At 46.3% G+C, this 23,243-nt stretch overlaps 2 protein-coding genes across 3 annotated transcripts in view; one reads left to right on the top strand and one right to left on the bottom strand.

The window, feature by feature from the left end:
- Positions 1-427: 427 nt before the first annotated feature.
- WRAP73 (WD repeat containing, antisense to TP73) lies at positions 428-17,938 on the bottom strand. Of its 2 annotated transcripts, XM_048519022.1 has the most exons (12): positions 16,928-17,938; positions 15,169-15,321; positions 13,874-13,990; positions 7,826-7,898; positions 5,878-5,981; positions 4,505-4,591; positions 3,962-4,096; positions 3,771-3,848; positions 2,723-2,828; positions 1,742-1,867; positions 1,099-1,290; positions 428-867 (listed from the first exon to the last, which is right to left on the bottom strand). In XM_048519022.1, the coding sequence occupies exons 1-12, from the start codon at positions 16,994-16,996 to the stop codon at positions 752-754; spliced, it is 1,356 nt and encodes a 451-aa protein (XP_048374979.1). In that variant the 5' UTR covers positions 16,997-17,938; the 3' UTR covers positions 428-751. The 2 variants fall into 2 exon arrangements, with proteins under 2 accessions (XP_048374979.1, XP_048374980.1); XM_048519023.1 differs by lacking the exon at positions 1,742-1,867.
- A 3,009-nt stretch (positions 17,939-20,947) lies between these two features.
- The window catches only part of TP73 (tumor protein p73), a 68,066-nt gene continuing 65,770 nt past the window's right edge, over positions 20,948-23,243 (top strand). Inside the window, exon 1 of the mRNA XM_048519449.1 lies at positions 20,948-21,001. The gene's annotated coding sequence lies outside the window, so the exon portion shown is untranslated. The remainder of the gene's footprint in view (positions 21,002-23,243) is intronic.

The raw sequence follows: 23,243 nt of genomic DNA, 5'->3' as shown, positions 1-23,243 counted from the left end.
CACAGTTACTTCATCACATAATTCATCAATCCATCTGGCGCTTGTATTTTTCCATTTTCCTGCAGAAGTAGGTATCTGACATTTCCCCGCTCTCTTTGGTCTTTGTATCTCAGTTGCTTTTCTGCCTACGGGCATTTAAGGCAACTAGCAAAAATATAAATTTGCCTCATGCAAGAAGTCCTGGCTTATTAGGCCAGATCTAGAGAATCTGCATGATAATGTGCCATGAATGACTCATCAGGTGCCTCCAGAGTCTTCCTCAGTGACCTTGCTTCAGCCCCTGGAATTCAGCATTTTGCCATTTCAACTTCCAGGTAGTTTGCTTCATTGGAAAGCAACTGCCCTTAGGTTCTCAGGGCAATAAAATAAGATAAAACAGGCAGCAGGAATGCCAAGTGTTGTAGAGCTTTGGTTCAAACAAGTGATGTTTACATAATCAAATTGTTTATTGACATTTCAGGACAACTAAATAATTTATATACTCAAAAAAATACACTGTATTAAAACCCAGTGGTCTCAAAGCTGAAGATCAATTTGCTACTTTTTAGTCTGCCTGGCCCCGTTCATTTAAAGAAAGCCTATCACATAGCAACTGATTAGTGCTGCCACATCTATACAGAAGTTTAAATTACACCATTTTCCCGTGCTAAACAGAGTTCACCACAAACCCATCAGGAGCTTCCTCCCACAGAGCACTGCCAAATCCATTCGTCAAGTTCCCATTTTTGCTTTGAGCTTTCTTTTGGTGCTGCTATTTCACCTCTTCTGCCTCGCTTTCCAAGTAACACAAGCAGAAATTTTCCTTACTCATGAGAGCCAAAGAATTCCCACTGGAGTGCCAGCACAGAGAAATCACCTGGAAGTCACCTGCACACACAAAACAGCTTGATTAACAACTTGCCCAAATCCCTGAGTCATCACTTTATGCCCCTAGTCTGCCTACAAAAGACACTTCTACACCACACCAGAGTACGAAGCATACAACATTCAGAGATGCACTGGTTGATTCCCTGCTGCCCAAAAAAGAGCTGGACAATTATCTGTGTGAACTGCTACTAGGCCTGACTCAGCAGTAGTGGCAGCTACAGGATTCTTTACCTTCCATTGGCACCTGTACAGACACACATCCGGCCGGGGACCATAGATATACTCTGCTATTTGCAGTGCATATGGCAAGTCGAGACTGCTGGGGATCCCACTGAAATAGTTGAACGGTACACAGCTGCTCCAAGACCACAAACAGTTTCATCTGTTGCATGTCCCAGATCCAGACAGCATTAGGGATGTTATCTGTTAGAAAGGAACAGGAAGAGCACTTCAGATTCCCAGCTTGCAACTGAACAAGTGGGAAAGGCCTCAAGATCCATCACCCTCCTGCAGCAATGAGGAAGAAAGGACCTGGACCAACTAGCGCATTTCCACTAGAAACTCCCTAGCCAATAGAAGACAATCCTGTATATCAGTAATCAGCAATATACTCAGCTTTTACAAGCAGACAATTCTTATCACCTTTGGGGGAAATGACTGAAGAACCCGAGCAGCTTCCGAAGTGTAGAGTATAGGGTACGAAGCATTGCCCGGTATCCCATGTCTGTTAATAGCAAGGAAGGTCAAAGGAGCAATCCTATAACCATTTCACTTTGCCACCCCCAAGATGTTTTAATAGCACAAGAATGCCCTCCCCAAAGTGAAGCACATGAGGCCATCCCACCCACTTATAGTACGGTCCCTAGAAACTAACCATTTCTGGTTGCCAGGAAACAGTTATCTGAGCTGAAAGCCAGCATTCCAACTCCAATTCTAGGATTTGCTCGATCGGCTGCTGGTTTGACATTATGCAAAGAAACAGGGAGCGGAGTGATTTCATCTGAAATTTAAGTGAGGGGTGGGATATACTGTCAGCTGAAACAATGAACAATTCTAGACCCTTGATCAATAAATAAGAATGTTGCAACTTGATTGGTTTATTTAGGGAATGCATAGCCCCTCCCCCTTCCACACTTCTAGGCAGCATTAATCCAGTCTAAACTCATGGTTTTAGGATGAAGTTACTCTGCACAGGACTGCAACATTTGTCTTTTCTCATTACTCTGATCTGTTTTGCTGGAGTATTTCTCTCCTAATAGCAGTGGCGTAGTGGTTAAAAACAGGTGCACTCTAATCTGGGGAACCGGGTTTGATTCCCCGCTCTGCCACTTGAGCTGTGGAGGTTTATCTGGGGAACTAGATTAGCCTGTGCACTTCAACACACACCCAACTGGGTGAGCTTGGGCTAGTCACAGCTTTTCGGAGCTTTCTCAGCCCCACCCACCTCACAGGGTGTTTGTTGTTGGGGGGGAGAAGGGAAAGGCGATTGTAAGCCCCTTTGGGGGATATAAATCCAAACTCTTCTTCTTCTAATAGTCAAAGCTCTTTACTTCTGCACAGATGGAGAGTTACATCAGCAAGATCAGGAAACCTAGGTGCTGCCAAGCAGTTGCAGGACCTGTTTGTTTAAGGTGAAAGGTACATAAACGCCACAGGGCAGTCAAAGCAGATTAAGAATTGCCTTGTACTCAGCGTCACCTCCCAAACTAACTTGGTTCGAAATAAAAACTGGATTTAACACAAGCGAGGCCCATTTTACAGTTTGCTAAAAGCATAGCCCATAATCCTCCAACAGGCTGAATTAAACCATACCCTAAGGATAAGGTGGGCACTCTGCCATGCTTCTCGTACGTACATTTACTCTTTGTGCTGAAGAGAGAGCTTGCCTCTGTCTTGGAAGGAGGGAAAAGAAGTTTGTCCATTTCCACCGCTGGCGACTTTTCTGTTTCTTTATACACGACCTACAGAGGGGGGAAAACAAGCCAGATTTTTAATGTAACAGCACTACTAAGCTGGAATGGGGATCTGTACAGAAACAGGCATGTAGACAACAACAGGGGCTAAGTACCAAGATATCTGATGAAGACACAGGCTACAGCCAGCCAGCTGGTGATATTTTTTGGGGGGGGGGGCGGGGGGGGGGGGTCAGATCTCTTAACTATTATTCCACCAGAAAATCACAACTAGTTCATGTGATCAAAAGGAAAACAGTGCCTGCAGATCAAAAGCACAACACTCCTCTATGAAGAGAGCCGAATGCCCATGTTTTTGCAACAGGGCCCATGCAAGTCACCCTATCTCCCAACCCCTCTGAATCTGTGCTAAAGCCACCGTGGTGTAGTGGTTAAGAGTGGAGGACTCTAATCTGGAGAACTGGGTTTGATTCCCCTTTCCTCCACGTGAGTGGCAGACTCTCATGGACCAGATTGCCCTACATTCCTGCTGGGTGACCTTGGGCTAGTCACAGTTCTTCCAAACTCTCTCAGCCGCACCTACCTCACAAGGTGTCTGTTGTGGGGAGAGGAAGGGAAAGGAGCTTGTAAGCCCCCTTGAGTCTCATTACAGGAGAGAAAGGTGGGGTATAAATCCAAACTCTTCTTCTTCTAAAGATAACCAAAAATGTCAGCCTCCACCACTGACTGTCTGGTGTAGCAGAATGGCCAGGAGGAACTGCCTCGTGAAAAATCAGTCCCAGATTATAATGCCGCCTCAGCCACAAACTCTCCTTCTCAATAATCTGCGATATGGAGGCAATAATGCTGAATGATCAGATAAAGACTTAAAAATTATTATTGAGATAGCATATATGGAACATTTGGTACATTCCAAAGGGATATACAAACACAAGCATTATAAATGACCCCTGATCTTCTAACATGTTCCCCTCCCATTTCTCTACTTACTGTCTTTGGGCTAGCAACCGTTACGGGATGCTCAAAATCTGCAATTTTTTTCCAAGTCACGTGGTTCAGAATGCGCACCTGATCGAAAGAGCAACAAGCCAAAGGTAAGCACACACCATATATTCATGCGCTCGCTCTCTCTCTCTCCCTCACCTCCACATCAGGATGAAGTGTTATGGGTTTTTTTTTACCTTTTCATCATAACTGCCGATTGCCAAGAATTGGCTGCTAGGGCTCCAGGAGACAGATTTAATGCCAAGTGACCATTCATAGGCCCGGTACGTGGACAGCAGACGGCCGTCGAGGGAATACAGCAAGATTTTATACTGAAACAGAAGTTTAAATCTTTAAACTGACAACTGCTTAGATTTTAAGGATGTGACATTTCTAGGCACAAAGCAGGAAACAATTAGTGGTTAAGAGCAGGTGCACTTGAATCTGGAGAACCAGGTTTGATTCCCCGTTCTGCCACTTGAGCTGTGGAGGCTTATCTGGCAAATTGGATTAGCTTGTGCACTCCAACACATGCCAGCTGGGTGACCTTGGGCTAGTCACAGTTCTTCAGCCCCGGCCACCTCATAGACAATGGCAAACCACCTCTGAACATCTCTTGCCCTGAAAACACTGCAAGTTGGCTGTGATTTGACGGCACTTTCCACTACCATTTTTCTACATCTGTTCCCTTAAAAGGTTAACACGTTTGATGCAAATGTTCACCTGTACATTTCCCTCACCTCAAGGCAGGTGTCCCACACAGCCAGCACACAACCATTAGGGGCCCATTCAATTCCAGCTATGTCTTGTGTCTCAGTGTCGAAATGCTTCCGGGAACAAAGACAAGAAAAAAATATATTTCCATTACTTATTAATGCTCGGTCAGGAGTTTGAAGGCGATCAGCAAAGGATAATTAGCATTACCCACAGTTGAAGAGGTTAAGAGGTGACACGATGGTCATGTTTAGATGTTTGGAGGGATGTCATGTTGGTGAGGGAGCAAGCTTGTTTTCTGCTGCTCCAAGGACTAGGGCCAGGAGTAATGGGTTCAAGGTGACGGAAAAGAGAGTCCATCTAAACATCAGGAAAAACTTCCTGACAATCAGGGCTGTTCGACAGTGGCATGCACTCCCTTGGAGTGTGGTGGAGTCTCCTTCTTTGGAGGTTTTTAAAGAGAGGCTGGATGGCCATCTGAGAGGAGTGCTTTGATTGTGTGTTCCTGCATTGCAGGGGGTTGGACTGGATGGTCCTTGGGGTCTCTTCCAACTCTATGATTCTAAGTCTAAACCCTGAAAATGCCAGGAGAGAGGTAGAGGTGGGGTACATGGTGCGACCGCACTTGGAGTACTGTGTCCAGTTCTGGTCGCCGCATCTCAAAAAGGATATTGAGGAGATAGAAAAAGTGCAGAGAAGGGCAACGAGGATGATTGAGGGACTGGAGCACCTTCCCTATGAGGAGAGGCTGCAGCGTTTGGGACTCTTTAGTTTGGAGAGGAGGCGGCTGAGGGGGGATATGATTGAAGTCTACAAAATTATGCATGGGGCAGAAAATGTTGACAGAGAGAAATTTTTCTCTCTTTCTCACAATACTAGAACCAGGGGGCATCCATTGAAAATGCTGGGGGGAAGAATTAGGACTAATAAAAGGAAACACTTCTTCACGCAACGTGTGATTGGTGTTTGGAATATGCTGCCACAGGAGGTGGTGATGGCCACTAACCTGGATAGCTTTAAAAGGGCCTTGGACAGATTTATGGAGGAGAAGTCGATTTATGGCTACCAATCTTGATCCTCCTTGATCTGAGATTGCAAATGCCTTAACAGACCAGGTGCTCGGGAGCAACAGCCGTAGAAGGCCATTGCTTTCACCTCCTGCACGTGAGCTCCCAAAGGCACCTGGTGGGCCACTGCGAGTAGCAGAGAGCTGGACTAGATGGACTTTGGTCTGATCCAGCTGGCTTGTTCTTATGTTCTTATGTTCTTACAAAGCGAGGGTCCAACCCAGTCACCCACTCACAATATCTTGGGAGCATGAAATTTCTACCAGATCTTGTTTATGGCAATAGATGTGCCAGGGCCTAGCGAACAAAACTCAAGAGTGGGCTTTCTTTACCCTCAGAAGCTGCCAATCGCTGCAGACAAAGAGGCTGATGTAATCCTTACAGTCTCTCCGCTCTGCCAGAGCCATATAGCGGCCATCTTTCGTGAATGCTATTCCTGCCAAAAGGAAAGGGGGGAGGGGGAAGAGGTCAAAGTGAAGGGAAGGCAGGACAACCGATACCACGTTTCCAGCTCTCCTTGGAAAGGAAAAACAGTAAAAGGGCAAAGAGAAGGAAAACAAAACCCAGATAGAAAACGACATTGTTTCTTGGGTGTCATTCAAAGCACGGTTTTGTTATTCCTTGGCTCAGGTTTATCTTGAGTGGTTTCGCACAAAGGGTCCTGTATTAGTTGCTCTCGAGTGGCAGCCAAGAGGCTTGCTCAACTCTTCGAGGCTCTAAGTGCCCCCATTGTCACTCCAGAGCTGTCAAGATTTCAAGAGCAGAGAGCCTCTGGGTGTGCGGGGTGTGAGAAAGGAAAACAAAACCATGATCCAGGACACTCCATTCCCAGCTCCTCTAGTCATGGGTTAAGTGGTATAAAATGCTTTTCTGGACAGCCACAAAAACCACAACTTTTGTTTAGATTTCCATTCTGGAATGACCTCAAGGAACAGGGACTAGGAGGGGGGGGGGGATGCACCTTTATAAATGGTGACATTTCTATTTGTAAACTACAGGTGAGAATATTTTCCCACCAGTTCATGGCTGTACCAAAACTGACGGATCAATCGAGATACTTACAAATCGAGGGCCAAACTGTCTGAAAATAGAGCAACCCTACGCTGCCGTTCGACAACATACATTTTCTCAGTGGTTCAGAACTCTCAAAGGGTAATGCCAGTCAGGGGGAACATATGTTTTATATGTTGGAAGCCGCCCTGAGCCCGTGAGGTGGCATATAAATTGAGAAAAAAAATACTTGGGAAATATTCCTGATCAATATTTTCCAGCAGCAGGATCCAGGGCTGAGGCACAGCTCAAACAATACCCTGGAAAACAACTTTCCCTCTATTGAAATAATTTTGGCTGGTGATTTTAATGCTAGAGTGGGCAACTGTGTGTACTCTTTATTGGACAGTGTGACCTGTGACTCCGAAGTAATACCATTTTTATTTACTCCTGCAGTTCGGCAATCAAAAGATCAAATCAGCAATTTTGCAGGTCTTAATTTAGCCACATTTGCTATGCGTTTCAACAAACTTTGGTTGAATGGTTTGAGAAAGTTCTCTAATGCAGATGGCTTTACTTTTATGTCAGCCAATGGTTGTAGTGTGATAGATTATGTCCTTGTTTCCCCTCAACTTTTAGGTTCAATTTCCCAGTTTGTTGTCGATGATTATGCCTTGAGTGACCATCTCCCTGTAGTGTTTTCTCTTTCTGTTGAGTCTACCACAAATCCTGAATCCATCAACAATGATCTACATCTCCGTTTGAAGTGGTCATCACAAACTGAGGCCACTTTTAAAGCTTTTATAAAATTGCCTTTTATTTCCCATTTAAAATCGGGGATAATTAAAGCAAACAGTCCAGGAGTGGGGATAGAGCTGTTTGACAACTTAATTACCCAATTGACAAATTCTTTGATAAGCAAAGACCATCCCAGAGGAGATACAGGAAGTTCAAAAAAAATCCTGGTTTGACAAGGAATGTATTAAAATTAACCAACAAATAAGGTCCCTATATAGGAGATTCAGACGATCTAATTCCTACCCTGTTTCTCCATCAACCAACTGTCCAGGCAGCAATCGTGCGGGTCGTATTTTTATTTTACAGCTACTTACCGTTTTGACAGGTGCCTGAATCTGAGACAACCGAATGGATTAGATACCATTTTGCACCCCAAGCCTCTCTGGATCAAATGTGTACCTTCTGCAGAGCCCTCAGCTTCAATGTACACAGAAAATGGTAACAATGAAGGGGGGAAAAATGCCCTTTGTGAATTTCGGTAGCTCCACTTACCCTGCTGACAGGCCTTTGGATATTTGATATAAGACACAGATTTGGTACACAAGGACCAGACAGTTATCCGCAGCTGTTGGAAAGAGAGAGAAAGAGACACGGGAAGCATCTGTTTATTCTTGCAAATGAAACGCAGGAGTGGGAACCTTGTTCAAAAAACCCTTGGGTGGCACATGGCACAGTTTGGATAGAGATAAAATGTGTAACACAAAAACACATGAGAATGCTTCAAGGAATTTAAGTTGTGTGTTTTTTTGCTCCGCGTTATAGACATGAGGAGAACACTCACAAAGGGAACATTCACATACAGTATTACAATAAAGTCACAGAAAAGCAGTACGTTGAAGACCAACAAGATTTCCAATTGATAAGCCTTTGAACGCCAAAGCTTCCTACTTACACCTAATGAGCTTTGACTCTTGAAAGGTTATACCCTGGAAATCTTGTTGGTCTTCAAGGTTCTACTAGACTTGAATCTAATTCTTCTACCTCAGGCCAACACGGAATCATAGAGTTGGAAGAGACAGGTATCAGAGGCATGATTTGTATGCCTGAAGAGTCATATGTCTGTTTTGGGTGCCCATGGATTCTCTGCATGCATATCGGCTCCTTCTCTCTGGTCCCTGCTCACCTTCCAAAGGCAGATTTGGTCTGGTGTTAAAAGCTTGATCAGAGCATAGGAAAAGAGAGGAAGATGGCTCGTAGCCAGCTGCTCTGACAGAAGAGATTTCAAATTGTGTCCCAGAGGTCCCTTTCCATCCTTGTGGAATCACAGAATCATAAAGTTGGAAGAGACCACAAGGGCCATCAAGTCCAACGCCCTGCCATGCAGGAACACACAATCAAAGCACTCCCAACATATGTTCAGCCTCTGCTTAAAAACCTCCCAAGAAGGAGACTTCACCACTCTCCGAGGCAGTGAATTCCACCATCAAACAGTCCTGACAGTCAGAAAGTTCTTCCTAACGTTTAGGGGGAATCTCTTTTCCTGAACCTTGAATCCATTATATATACCTGCCTGAAACAATAAAAACACAGTAAGATTTATCAACTCCGGAAGCTTCTCGTCTGACCAACCTTTCCGTAACAGACCTCGCCCTCTAGCGGAAGATATCAGCTTGACTAAAAGTTTCAAGCCCACATCCTACCAAAGAGTGTACAGCTGTTGTTTTGCAGCGAGGTGCAAGGCAGAGAGAGCGAGGCAATCCAGAACCAGGGGCATTTTTAAAATAGTCTAAAAACAGCTGGGAAACAAGAAACATTTAGACAGGAACGTGATAAACAAGTCTGAAGGCTAAGAAACTTCGCCCCAAAACTCTTGACATCCGTGGGCAGGTGGCAAGGCTGCCGATCTGCAACACGCAGAGCCCACGCCCGAACAACCGTGCGTCTCAAGTGACTGTCAACTTTTGTCCCAGACTTGACTAGGTCACCGGGTCCCTTGCATAGCTGCGTCTGTCAGCACAAGATTTCGGAGGATTACGAGGACACATTCCTCGACAGAAAGTATTTTTCAACCAACATAGGCATTTACGGTGAGTACAGATTAGAGCCTCAGCCAAAAAAAAAATCTACATAGGCGTTCTTGTACACGCTGCTGTCGTACCTTCATTGGCAACAAAAGCATTCTTCCATGAGACATCCACAAGTATAGATCTACCAGTGTTCCCGCTTGCATTTTTATTATGCAAAACCCTTGGAAACCTTTGTCTCACATTAGCCTTGAGAGCTACAGCCAGCCGAGTCTAACAGCTGGAGATGGACTCGGCCAGGGCAATAACAGCCATTCAAACTGACATTAAAATATTCTTGTGCTACAGATGCTAATGAGTGACACTGGGTCTGCACTGACAAACAAGGACGCAGCTCTGCCACCATGAGGTGCCTGCGGAAAGCACACCAAGCCATTACGGCAACCTGGGAATAGGCGCCGGGCATCCCAACCTTCTCGAAGACACAAGGCCTGCCAATCACCTTCCCTTCAGCAGTGCCTTCAATTATTATTGCCTCCTCCTAGTCCTCAAGTCCAGACAAAACAGAGATCACACCACATAATAACTTGCCATTCAAATCCCTCCAAATCCAAGAATCCGGCTTCTGAATATTCATTCAGCTGCTCAGAAAGCACAAGGAGAGAAGATGAAAGAAATGGAAAGAAGTACAGTCAAGACAGAGAGGAAGGTAACGCTGCTCCTAGGACAGTGATGACGAACCTATGGCACGGGTGCCAGAGGTGGCACTCAGAGCCCTCTCTGTGGGCACGTGGGCACAGAGTTCGTCATGTGGGGGGGGGAAATCGCCCCCCCCATACACACACATCTAGGCTGTCCTTGGCCGCTGGGCTCAATTATTAGCAATAAACCTGAGACCTAGTTTTGGGGAAGCAGTGTAGGTAACCCTGTTAAGTGCTGTTAAACCCCACTGATTTTCACGCAAAGAACTAAAGCGCAATCCTTTACCTGGGAGTAAGCTCGGTTGCTTGCTTCTGAGTAAACCCTCCTAGGGTCGTGATTCACCCGTTCAAAGAGTTGCCCGGTTGCTTCAAAGCAAAGCCAACAACTACCACCAAGCTTACTCCCAAGTAACGCATGCTTCAGAGCCAACCATTTCTTTCTAAACGAAAACCTCAGTATTCAGGTTAAATTGCCGTGTTGGGTTTTGGGTTGCAGTTTGGGCACTCAGTCTCGAAAAGGTTCGCCATCACGGTCCTAGGAGTTGCCTTCTTAATAAGAGGCCAAACAAATGTAGCTATAACACTGATAGGAAGTAGGGAGAAGGAAGCATTCCTAAATTAAACAGACTCTGTGATTGAATTATCCAACACTTTATGAAGAAGAAGAAGAAGAAGAAGAAGAAGAAGAAGAAGAAGAAGAAGAAGAAGAAGAAGAAGAGGAGGAGGAGGAGGAGGTTGGATTTATATCCCCCTTTTCTCTCCTGCAGGAGACTCAAAGGGGCTTACAATCTCCTTGCCCTTCCCCCCTCACAACAAACACCCTGTGAGGTGGGTGGGGCTGAGAGAGCTCAGAAGAGCCGTGACTAGCCCAAGGTCACCCAGCTGGCGTGTGTGGGAGTGCACAGGCTAATCTGAATTCCCCAGATAAGCCTCCACAGCTCAGGCGGCAGAGCTGGGAATCAAACCCGGTTCCTCCAGATTAGATACATGAGCTCTTAACCTCCTACGCCACTGCTGCTCCCACAGATTGCAATACATTGCAGTCAAAGTAGTTAATACAAAAAAGGGGGTCGTGTGAAAAGCGACGTTCGGTTTGGAATAAATCATTTGCAGCAGACCTGTAAAATCTCAGCCCAATTCTGTGTGCTGGCCTCAACTTCTAGGAGGGGTTTTGTTGGATTTCCCATGTTGGATTTCCCATCTGTCAGACCAGGGACGTGACCCGAAGTCAGGAAATGGCAAACCACCCCTGCCTTGAGAACCCTACGAGATCGCCATCATTTATGACTTTATGGCAAAACACATATACTAGTGCAGAACCCTATGGTGCCACCCATCCCATTGCCACTGCCACCACGCCACAGCTAGAAACCAATCCCAGCATTCACACAGCAACGTAGGAGATCGCAAGCATGAGAAATAATTAGTATGGTGCTTCACAAAGTGTCAGACTTCCACAACACGTGTAGAATTGGAAGTGAATCTTTAAACTTTTCCAAACTGGACGAAGGAATCAAATGCAGTGATATTAAATGTCCAGGAAGTGCCTGTTTCAAAACAGTAGTCCGCTGTCTGCTCTGGTAGCCACTGGATTTAGAGGACCTGAGAGAAATGCAATGCAGACGCTGGAATATCCTGGCCAGCTGTCTGCCGCAAGTTAATTTAGCAACTTTGCTTACAACTGGGGAGAGAGTCTATCCGAAAACACACAGGCCAACTTGGCAAAGGCTTAATGAAAACCCGGAAGGGTCAAATGGAGTTCTGCGGGCTGGTAACAAATACTCATCCACCCGCCCCCGCTTACATGTGCTATTTGGAAGCACCATGTGGCATGCAGAAGCATCAGCCCACCAAGTCAGTTCCTTAAACTGTATCTGGGTTGGTGATCAGGTATGTATTTTACTAGAGAAATAAGGGTGAATAACAGGAGTAGTTTTCACCCTGCTAAAACTTCCCACAGTTAAGAACATAAGAACGTAAGAACAAGCCAGCTGGATCAGACCAAAGTCCATCTAGTCCAGCTCTCTGCTACTCGCAGTGGCCCACCAGGTGCCTTTGGGAGCTCACATGTAGGATGTGAATGCAATGGCCTTCTGCGGCTGTTGCTCCCGAGCACCTGGTCTGTTAAGGCATTTGCAATCTCAGATCAAGGAGGATCAAGATTGGTAGCCATAGATCGACTTCTCCTCCATAAATCTGTCCAAGCCCCTTTTAAAGCTATCCAGGTTAGTGGCCATCACCACCCCTGTGGCAGCATATTCCAAACACCAATCACACGTTGCGTGAAGAAGTGTTTCCTTTTATTAGTCCTAATTCTTCCCCCCAGCATTTTCAATGAATGCCCCCTGGTTCTAGTATTGTGAGAAAGAGAGAAAAATTTCTCTCTGTCAACATTTTCTACCCCATGCATAATTTTGTAGACTTCAATCATATCCCCCCTCAGCCGCCTCCTCTCCAAACTAAAGAGTCCCAATCGCTGCAGCCTCTCCTCATAGGGAAGGTGCTCCAGTCCCTCAATCATCCTTGTTGCCCTTCTCTGCACTTTTTCTATCTCTTCAATATCCTTTTTGAGATGCGGCGACCAGAACTGGACACAGTACTGGACACAGAACTGGACACTTCACAGTTATGAAGCCGCATGCCCGCTTTCCCCCCTGAAGAGGCAAGTGATTAAAGGAGGAAGTGACAACATGCTGCACAGGAAACTCCTATTTGCCTGCACTGTTGGATAACCACCCAGGCCTGGCAATCCATCTGGCTGAAAGACCTGCTGAGAAAACGCATGCAGACAGGTACAAGCGTTCAGAAAAAGCAGCCCATAAACATCAAGTAATTTTTTTTTACGAATGCCAGAACTCAGTGGAAGGACACATGCCATGCTTTATATGCAGAAGATGCCAGGGTCAACCCTCGGCATCTCCGTTTAAGGGGTTTTCAGACTACAGGCGTTAAGACCCTTCTTCATCAGAGAGCCAGAGAAAAGCCTGCCTCTCTAACCACTACAGCACATGGGCTCTCGCTCTGCTAGCTAACAGACTGCCTATTTGCTGGAGGTAAAGCCCCCGCACCCAGACTAGGTAAGAAGAATTTGGATTTATACCCCACCTTTCTCTCCTGTAAGGAGACTCGAGGAGGCTTGCAAGCTCCTTTCCCTTCCTCTCCCCACAAAAGACACCTTGTGAGACAGGTGGGGCTGAGAGAGCTCCAAAGAACTGTGACTAGCCCAAGGTCACCCAGCAGGAATGTAGGAGTGCGGAAACACATCTGGCTCACCAGATAAGCCTCTGCCACTCAGGTGGAGGAGTGAGGAATCAAACCCAGTTCTCCAGATTAGAATCCACCTGCTCTTAACCACTACACCAGGCTGGCTCTCAACAGACTTCATATCTGCGAGAGGTACAACCCCCACCCCAGACTAGGTAAGGAAGTGAGTTTGTATTTTTGGCAAGGCAGGGGTAGATACCTTCCCTAGTAGACATGATGTTAGATGGTGCTTTGGACCGATCATATATATCGCACTCCAGTAACCCGGACAACCACTTCTTTATGCAAATCACAATCATCATCCCCACACTAATGGGGGTGGGGGGGATGAGTGACAGACAGCGGATTGCCGAAATTCTCCAATTTAAAATCAGCCTCCCTTTAAACTTTGCATCCCCACATTGAAAGCAAGTTCTGTGTTCTGTCCAAAAACACTGCAAAGACAACTATAAAGAAATAACAAGTGCAGAGTATCTGTTCTTTTTTTTAAAAAAAAGCCCCCCAGGAAGAACACCACACTGCAGCTTTGAGTGCTTCGGGCTATTTTAGGGACAAGGGCACAGACGGCAACATTTGATATCTTGAAGGAGCAGCCCCAACTTTACACTTACGTGGAATTCGGTGGTGTTGAGAATGTGACGGCCGTCCGGACTCCAGCAAGAAGCCACCAGTCCCGCTGAGCCTTCATCGACCTTGCAGTGCCAGTCGGGTTGCTCCAAGGACCAGACCTGAGCCAAGACAGGAGGAACGGTCATCACAGAACAAATAAAGACTTTCCTACATCCTCTCAACACATCATTTGGCAGCTCGGAGAAAAATCAATCACCGAAGACCATGAAAGACTGGCGCTGGATCCCCTTACAGCGGTAAGCCACTTCCAGCTTAAGGAATTGCAAAGTCAGCAGAGTCATATTGCATGCCGAAGCATTTGTTGTGGCAAAAACGTTTCTAAGCTGGGGTGCTGGGTGGTTTCCGGGCTGCATGGCCGTGTTCTAGTAGCGTTTTCTCCTGACGTTTCGCCTGTATCTGTGGCTGGCATCTTCAGAGGATCCTCTGAAGAAGCCAGCCACAGATGCAGGCGAAATGTCAGGAGAAAACGCTACTAGAACATGGCCATGCAGCCCGGAAACCACCCAGCACCCCAGTGATTCCGGCTGTGAAAGCCTTCGACAATACGTTTCTAAGCCTTCACCAGAAATCTTCAGATAAAGGTCTATTGGGGAGGGAGGGGGGACCCATAACAAATTTGTAAGCTTTTAAGGGTGTTACAGTGCTCTTTACTTATAGTACTAAATTTACCTACTAATTTTAAAAGTGAAATTTGAGAGGGTTTATTCATCATGTACAAATCACGTTTCTCATTTGGAAACAGGTGTTTATAACAGGATTTTAAACAGTGGCATTCTTATTTATGGAGTGTAAATACTGCTTCCAGGTTAGCTCAGAAGGGCAGCTGTAGGACTATCTCATTTATTTGGGGTCAAAAACTACTGACCGAGGTAGGTGCAATAGGCTAGTGCCTACCACAGTCTTGCTTTCAAGACTGCTTTCCAATTGTTACTTTGATGCATCTTAAGACTGACCTAAGATTCCCATTTTACATATAAGGGGACTGATGTAAAGCGATACAAGCGAATGGACCTTTTAAAAATTTCTACTGGTGCTAGAGGAAAAAAGGGACCTCTTCTGACCTTCAGCGTATTCCTTCTGAAGATTGTGGGGCTCCTAAGGACAAAAATCTGTACAGAATAAACAGCAGTGAAGAAAGGACATGGGGAAGATCAAAGTTTTCCCGTATTTCTCCTCCACCCCAGTCCAAATGAAAACATGAGCTTCCTCAGCAATAAACACAGAACAAAATACCCGTCGCTGAAAAGTTCCAGGAGAGAACTGTACTAGTTCTTACCTGCACAATCCCACGCTTGTACATTGCACATAATATAAACAGCGAATCCGAAGACCACTCGATGTGCTGGATTTGATCCAGGCAGGTGAAGAGCTGCAGAATTTGAAGCGTGTTTGTGCTGCGGACCACCAAACGGTACTGCACGCCTGAGGCCTGGTCGGAAGCAAAAATTTCAATAGCTTGCTTATGACACGTGAAGAGATTTAGCTCAGTGGTAAAACATAGGCGTTGAGCCCCAGAATCTTTAGTATAAGCACAACAGCAATATTCTGTCTGAAACCGCAAACAAGGTCATTCTATACCAGGGGTCTGCAACCTGTGGCTCTCCAGATGTTCACGGACTACAATTCCCATCAGCCCCTGCCAGCATGGCCAATTGGCAGTGGCTGATGGGATTCATAGTCCATGAACATCTGGAGAGCCACAGGTTGCAGACCCCTGTTCTATACAATAATATATTAGGGCATCCAGCAAGTAGAATACTTTGATTCATTGTCCGCCAACTAAATTTATTTGCCAGCTAAGATTCATTCTTGGGAATTTGTTGTGTGTGTATGTGTGTGTTAAATGCTGGCAAGTCACCTCCGACTTATGGCAACCGATAAATGGCCTTCAAAACTTTAACAACCTTGCTCAGGATTTGAAAACTGAAGGCACTAGCTTCCTTTATTGAGTCAATCAATCTCTGGTAACCTGGGCCATCCTGGTCGGTTGGAATGTATCTTACCAATGTTAAAACCCCCTCCACTAGTTGCCAGTGCAATTCAAACATAGCTTGGAACCAAGGTAGCCAGAGGATCACCTGCTCCTCCACGAACCTGTCCAGTTTTAAGGTTTGAGATGCCAGAAAGTTAAGCTTCCACCAAAACTCAAGATCATGTTTCATGGCTTATTTTTCCTTCTTTACTACAGCAATTCGGCATACTAAACTTCAAGCAAAAAACATGTACCATCAACAGATACAAGAAGCTGAGGAGGGTGTAACATTTTAATCTGTTGTAAAACTGTCTTGGAGGTCATTTTACTCAGTTAGGGTGAAACCTTTACAAAGCAGACAGCCAGTACAGTGTAATAGTTAAGAGAAGACGGGCTCTAATCTGGAGAACTGGGTTTGATTCCCCACTCCTCCAAATGAGCAGTTGTCTCAGATTTGTTTCCCCACTCCTCCACCATCCTGCTGGGTGACTTTGGGCTAGGCACACTTTGTTCAAACTCCCTCCATCCCACCTACCTCACAAGGTGTCTGTTGTAGGGAGAGGAAGGGAAAGGAGTTTGTAAACCGCCTTGAGACTCCTTACAGGAGAAAAGGGGGGGGGGGGGTATAGATCCAAACTGTTCTTCTTCACATCACCACTGATGAAAACCATTGTATGTAGAACTGTCAGTTCTTTAAAAATGAAATCTGGCAACAGTCATAAAGTATAAGTATAAACAAGTTTTTTAAAGTTATGTCTTAATGGGTGCTTGGTGGAGGGGGTTGGCAGATTTTATTCCCTTGCAGGAATAAATACGGTTTTGCTTGGCTAACAGTCCTGCAAAAACCACCAAACAAAAACCAGAATCTATATTATTCTTCTAGACATCAGTCATATCTACCTCAGCTACCATACAAGTTTTTTCAAATAACTGTGGCTTAAAATGCTTTTATTGCCAAAATCAAGGTTCAAATCCTCTCTCAACCACAAATGCATATCTAATTGCCTTCTTGTACATCCCACCCCCCACATAATATTGCAACACCCAGCCGGCCGTTGCTCACCAGGAACTTTCCATCCGGAGAAAACTTGCATAGCTGGCTGGAGAGTTTAAAACACTCTGAAAAATTCATGCTGCCCGAATGACAGGAGGGGATGGGGGAAGAGGGGAAGGCGCTGCCCAGTTCAGTCAAACAGGAAAGTCCGAGCCAGAGTCACAAATGTGCAGGTGTGCATTGGCTTCCCGTTGCCTGGCCCCATCACCTGGTCTTTTTTTGGGGGGGGGGGAGGCAGGAGGCAACAGGTGTGACTGTTTGCAATCAAAGTTACCCTCCCAAGACCCAGCACCAGCAGTCTGTGCTGAGAAAGCTAAAGGAAACAAGCCCGAGAAAACCTTTTAGAGATAGCCCTCTTCCCCTTAATATATATAGGGGACCATATTATATGCCCAACTTTCAGAAAAATGACCCCACTTCCCCTTAATATACATATGGGGGTATACTATGTACACTACTCAAAAAAAGAAAAAGCCTGCTTCCTCTTTGTACATATATTTGCATGGGAGCATACTAGATTCACTACTGTAATAAAAAGAAGAAATTGATACCTCCTCTTAATATATAGATGGGAGCATAATATATTCACTTCCTTAAAAGGGGAGGGGGGAGAGGTGATTCTTCTAGGAAAAGGGACAACTTCACCCCCAGTTTGGAAAACATATTCAATAGATCAGGGGGAGCTGTAAGAATGGGGAGACCCAATTTCAGAATCAGACACCCCCTCCTCCCAAAAATGAGCTGTTTCCCCTTAAGACTTAAGAGTATAATTGGGGGGGGGGGGATAAATGGCCCTCCTCCTTCTCCAGCAGGGCGAAGCTATTTGCCACTTCTCTTTCTCTCTCTTCTTCCTTCGCCCCCCACCACCCGGGACAATAAAGCCCCCGCCCCCCCCTCCACGCCCCCCACGCCCCCCACCCCGGTGGGTCTCGGTTGGGCGGGAAGAAACGGCGGGCTCAGCTGCCGCCAGAGGCGAGATCCTCCCGCCGGCTTCCAAGGCGCCTGCCACTCAACCGCCGCTTTCCCAGACCGGAAGTGCCCTCACTGGAAAAGGTGGGCGGAGCCCAAGGCATCTTGGGAGATGTAGTTTCCATTAAGGGAGTTTGTTTTGAGCGCCTTTTAAGCACCATCCAGTCGCTTCCAGCCCCTTCCACGCTTGCAGAATAAGGTACTTTCAATCCACTTTCACAGTTGGTTGGAGTTTGCTCTTCCGCACAGTAAAAACCAACTGCAAAGTGCATTGAAAGTGCATTATTCTGCGTGTGTGGAAGGGACCTATGAATCAATGCCTTCCAAATGGTTCTGTCATTGACAGCCTTGCTCAGGTCTTGCAAACCGAGGCTGCCTTTACAGAGTCAATCTATCACATCTTGGGTTTTCCTCTTTTCCTGCTTTCAACTTTTCCTAGCCTTATTGTCTTTTCCAATGAGTCTTGTTTTGTCCGCAACAGCATATAGGTGTGTTCTTGTTTGCAACTATCTCCCCCCCCCCACACACACACACACACACAAACACACGCACACACACACAGTAGGATGCAGGAAAGGCCCTGACTTAGATTTCTTTAAATGGGATTCGAGTTTCCCAAGGGCAATTTGGATTCCTAATTAGATTAGTAGATTCGGATCGAGAGATTCAGCCGAGATTAGAAGGTCCCGTTTGACGCCAGACTGGGACTTTTCAAGACTGCTGGATTCCGACAGGGATCGAGCACTCCGTTCACATGTGGATTCGCACTAGATTCGGATCAAATGATTCGTTGTAGAAGATTGCAAGTGCAGAATCCGGCCAGTCTCCAGAACCGCTTGAAGAGTGACTTTATGGAGCGATTTCTGTTTTTCAATTCGATTGCACAAAGCGCGAATATCTAGCGATTATTATTATGATTATTATGATTATGATTATTATTAATGAAGATGAGCCTGCCTCTATTTCTTGGCTTCCCTCCGTTGCCTTCTGAGCTCTTCTGTTGAGGGTTTCATTTGCACACACGCACACACACCCGCTAGTTGGAAGGCTGCCGGATCGGGAAGGGGGTCGCCAAAATCTCTGCCCCCCTGTCTGCAAAGAGAGGGCGTTAAAGATGAAATGAACCCGCCCCAGCAGGCACCCACGGGGGGGGCGGGGTGGGGACCGCATGCAAAAACCAGGAACAGGCATAAGGCAGCCAAACGGGGGGCAGGCAGAAACAGAGAAACAGAGTTAATTTCACAATTTTTTGCCCCCCAGGTATCTTGACCCGTTCTAAATAGATTGTCATATGCACTGATCTTGGGGGTTCCTGGGTAGGTGGGTGGATGGCTTGTCCTGCTAACAATGCCCCCTAAGACATTTTTAGGCTTTCTCTGTTTTTTTTTGGGGGGGGGGGGAATAAAACGTCTATTTTGACGCCGCTGCTTGAAAAAAGTTGTGAAAGGGGTCTTTTGGGGATTGGGGCGGTGTTGTAAGGGAGTCGGAAGACATAGTTCCGACCCCCTTACAAGGGACTTTGGGGGAGAATCTGGGACTTTGGGGGAGAATCTGGATTCTGGGAGGGTTTGATGATATTATTATTATTATATTTATATTATTATACTTATGGTATGTGAGACTTACTCCTTTATTTTTAACTGAGCTCCCTGACTTATTTAGATTACTTTCTGGATAAGATCCTTCCTTTTGAATGATGGTGGCAAATGATCAAAAGCTAGCCGCAATTGTTTACTTAACATTTTGTATTTTGTATTTGTAATTCGATTTATACCCCGCTCTGTCCCCGAAGGGCTCAGGGCGGCTAACAACATAATAAAACAACACGCATTGCAACAAAGTAAATACTAATAACATACATAAAAACTACACAATAAGAATGAAATTTCCGATGGCGCCTTAAACACCCCAAGCCTAACAATGAACTAACAACAATAACAGCAGCACTACATAATACATATCAATACATCAGTACTAAATTCATACTATCAATACACTAACAATACATCAGTATATTAGCAATACATCCACAATATATTGGTAATCCATCAGCATAACAAATATCAATACATAGTCTTGCTGTATTTTTTTTACTGTTTGTTATGCCAATAAAGGCTTGATTGGTGAGGTTTTATTATGCTGATCACTTATCAGTACTCTTTAGTATTACTGTAATATTGCTAATAATAACAACAGCAATAAACACCCGTATTTAAATGTTTTAAAAGTTTTCTCTTTTAAATGGAAACATACTAATAATTTATATGCCATTAAAGGTTAAAATGAAACAACACCAATAACATTCATCATCATCATCACCATCATCATCACAGTCTCTGCTTCCCCGCTACCCCCCGGCTCTTGCATATACGTTCGGGAGAGAATGTGTTGCTTGTCTCCGCATTCGTGTCTCTAACGCCGTGTGAACAGACCGGTTCCCGCAGCATCCCAAGCTTTCGGTCGGGGTCCAGGGAAGCAGATCCGTCGCAAACGGGTTCTCCTCCGTGGAAGCTGCGCTTTTCAGTCCGGCCGTGCGGAAGCGATTCCCTCGGGACGGTTAGGAAGGGCTGGAGCAGAAACTGAGGCAGGCTCCCCGTTTTTTCCCCCATCCGCCAAGGTAAAGACCCCCGGGGGGGGCAATGACACCTGCCCATGCATGACACCTGCCCAACTCGCTCCTGGATCGTGTGCGTTTTTGCAACAGTTTGGAAACTGAGATGCGGACTGAGGGTGGGGGATGATGCTGGGGGGTGGGCTAGTTGGAGGGGGGCTGATACCAAGGTGGGTTTGTTGGAGGGCTTCTGGAAACCTCCCCCCCTTTATTCTTTCCTCCCCGCTCCTTTCCTCTCCTCTTTCCCGCCTGCTCTCCGCCAAAAGGCGCCTTTTCCCAGAGCCAGCAGGGCAGGCAAGGGTTAAAAAAAGGCACCGCTGCCTTCGGGTGGGGAGGGGAAGGAGGAAGCCGGTCCTCCCAACCCAGCCCTGGCAACTTACTGGGGGGGAAGGGGGGAGGACCTACCCAGAGAGCAGCCAACCTGCCCTGCCCGTGCCATTTGGTACCCATGCCTCGACCCCTTTGGCAGACAGACGCACCCACACAGCTACCGTTCCAGCCAGGTAGGGAGGGGAAAGGGGTGGGGAGAGGGGAGCGGGTGCCCAGGGCACCGAGGTGCCCCACAGAACAGCGCCTGGGGAGGGACCAGTTCTGGCAGGGAGGAGGGAGTCTGTGTCAGATCTGCAGCAAGCCAAGCTGGAAGGAACCCCAGGTTCTGGAGACCAGTGCAGCCCAATCCGACTCCCCAGTTCAGAAGACAGCGCCCCTGCATTCAGTGGGGGCATCTTTCCAAGTGAACATGCATAGGATGGTGAAATGAGTTCCCTGAAATTTCCTTGAAATTAGTTCCTTGACATATCCTTTCGCTCCTTGAAGTGAGTGGGTTTTCAAGCATTCGTGAACTTACTGGCTGCTTAATCGCCAGGTGTGGAGGGGCTCCCCAGGTAGGGGGTTTCAAAAGGGGGTTGGGGAATTGGAGCAATGCCAGCTAAAATGATCGTGTATCTGTGGCTGGCTGTCAGGCACGCTGGTCAAATGGATCCTGCATGCATGGTCAAGGGCAGTCTACCTCTCTGAGTACCAGATGCTCGGGACAAAAGTGTAGGGCTGCATCTTCGGGAGCAGCGTCTGGCTGGCTGGAAACGGCCTGGTGGATTTGCTGACTCTGATTTGGACGCTGGCAAGATAGTAGCCTCTTGGGCCACTGGGTCTCCTGAAGATATTGGGGGGGGGGGGGCGTAGAAAATCAGGGGGAAAATAACCCCCCTTCCATATAATGCATGAATCACATGGGATTTACCGAATTGCCCAAAGAAATGATATGAACCAGATATGGCATTGTCAGAAAGGCTTGAACAAACTGTTGTCCATTTGTCAGTGCCCATTAGCCAGGACCGTGAAAAGGAGCCTCCATGTTTAGAGGCAATCTACCTCTAAATACCCAATGTTGGGGGGGGGGATATACATTGATATCCATGAATTGCTTTCGTGCCTTGCTGTGGTTTTCCTGGGAACCTCAAGCTACTCTTGAATGTGGGATACTGGGTTACCATGACCCTTGGTTTGGATCCAGTAAGGTAATTCTTAAAAAGCTGTAATACTTAATTTAATGTGGGGGAGAGAGAAAGAGGCCAAATTACTGAAGAGCCAGAAGGAAGAGGAGCCTTTTGGAGAGCTGGTGTGATCTGATTGGTGACAGGACTCATCCATCCAGTGTACCCATACTGGTACAGTGTATCTATACTGGTAGCAGTTCTCCAACCTTCAGCTCAGCCAAAAGACCAAACCTCATTCTTTCCCCTGTGGTGGCCAAGACTGGCTGCAGAGAGAGCAAGGAAAATCAGGGAAGAGGACAAACTGATCCATCCACCATGCTGTAGTGGTTAAGAGCAGGTGCACTCTAATCTGGAGAACCGGATTTGATTCCCCGCTCTGCCACTTGAGCTGTGGAAGTTTATCTGGTGAACTAGATTAGCTTGCACACTCCAACACATACCAGTGGGGCGACCTTGGGCTAGTCACAGTTCTTCTGAGCTCTCTCAGCCCCACCTACCTCACAAGGTGTTTGTTGTGAGGGGGGAAGGGCAAGGAGATTGTAAGCCCCTTTGAGTCTCCTTACAGGAGAGAAAGGAGGGATGAAAATCCAACTCTTCTTCTTCTCCTCCAAGAAGTGGAATCAGTGGTTTCCCTATTTTTATCCTCACAACACCACTGTGAGGTAGGCCAAGTTGAGCACAAGAGTCGTTTGGACCATGTGAAGATCTCCCACATCTAGCATGCTACCCGCTTTACGGCTCTCAATTCATATCCATCCAAGGCAATCAGAAGAAATAGACATAGCAATGGGATTATAACTCTATTCATAGTGCAGTTCCAGTGGATTACCAAAGGCATAATCTGGAGTAATTTTGCAGAGAATCTCACAGGAGTCTGCTATATCTTGTCCTTCCTCTAAGTAGCTTGATGGTGATGGAAAATGCCATCTCGTCACCGCTAATTTATAGTGACCTCATAGGGTTTTGAAGATAAGGGACAAACAGAGGTGGTTTGCCATTGCCTGCCTTGCTACAGCAACCCTAGATTTCCTAGGTGGTCTCTCAACCACGTACTAAGCAAGACTGACCCTACTTGGGTTTCTGGGATCTGACCAGGTCAGGCTAACTTGGGCCATCCAAGGACCCTTCTGCACATGCAGAATAATGCACTTTCAATCCACTTCTACAATTGTTTGCAAGCGGATTTTGCTCTTCCGCACAGTAAAATCCAGCTGCAAAGTGCATTGAAAGTGGATTGAAAGTGCATTAT

The sequence above is a fragment of the Sphaerodactylus townsendi genome, linkage group LG16 (assembly GCF_021028975.2).
Source record: "Sphaerodactylus townsendi isolate TG3544 linkage group LG16, MPM_Stown_v2.3, whole genome shotgun sequence".
NCBI classification, from domain to species: Eukaryota; Metazoa; Chordata; class Lepidosauria; order Squamata; family Sphaerodactylidae; genus Sphaerodactylus; species Sphaerodactylus townsendi.
This window is presented reverse-complemented; position numbering and strand designations above follow the sequence as displayed.

What these genes read in the sequence shown, in the direction of transcription:
- WRAP73 (XM_048519022.1), bottom strand. Translation starts at nt 16,996, where the DNA reads ATGAATTTTTCAGAGTGTTTTAAACTCTCCAGCCAGCTATGCAAGTTT. An exon ending in CTCCGGATGGAAAGTTCCTG is followed by an intron (nt 15,322 to 16,927) that starts GTGAGCAACGGC and finishes GCTTCCGACCAG; the next exon opens with GCCTCAGGCGTGCAGTACCG. An exon ending in TGTGGGACACCTGCCTTGAG is followed by an intron (nt 4,097 to 4,504) that starts GTGAGGGAAATG and finishes CTTCTGTTTCAG; the next exon opens with TATAAAATCTTGCTGTATTC.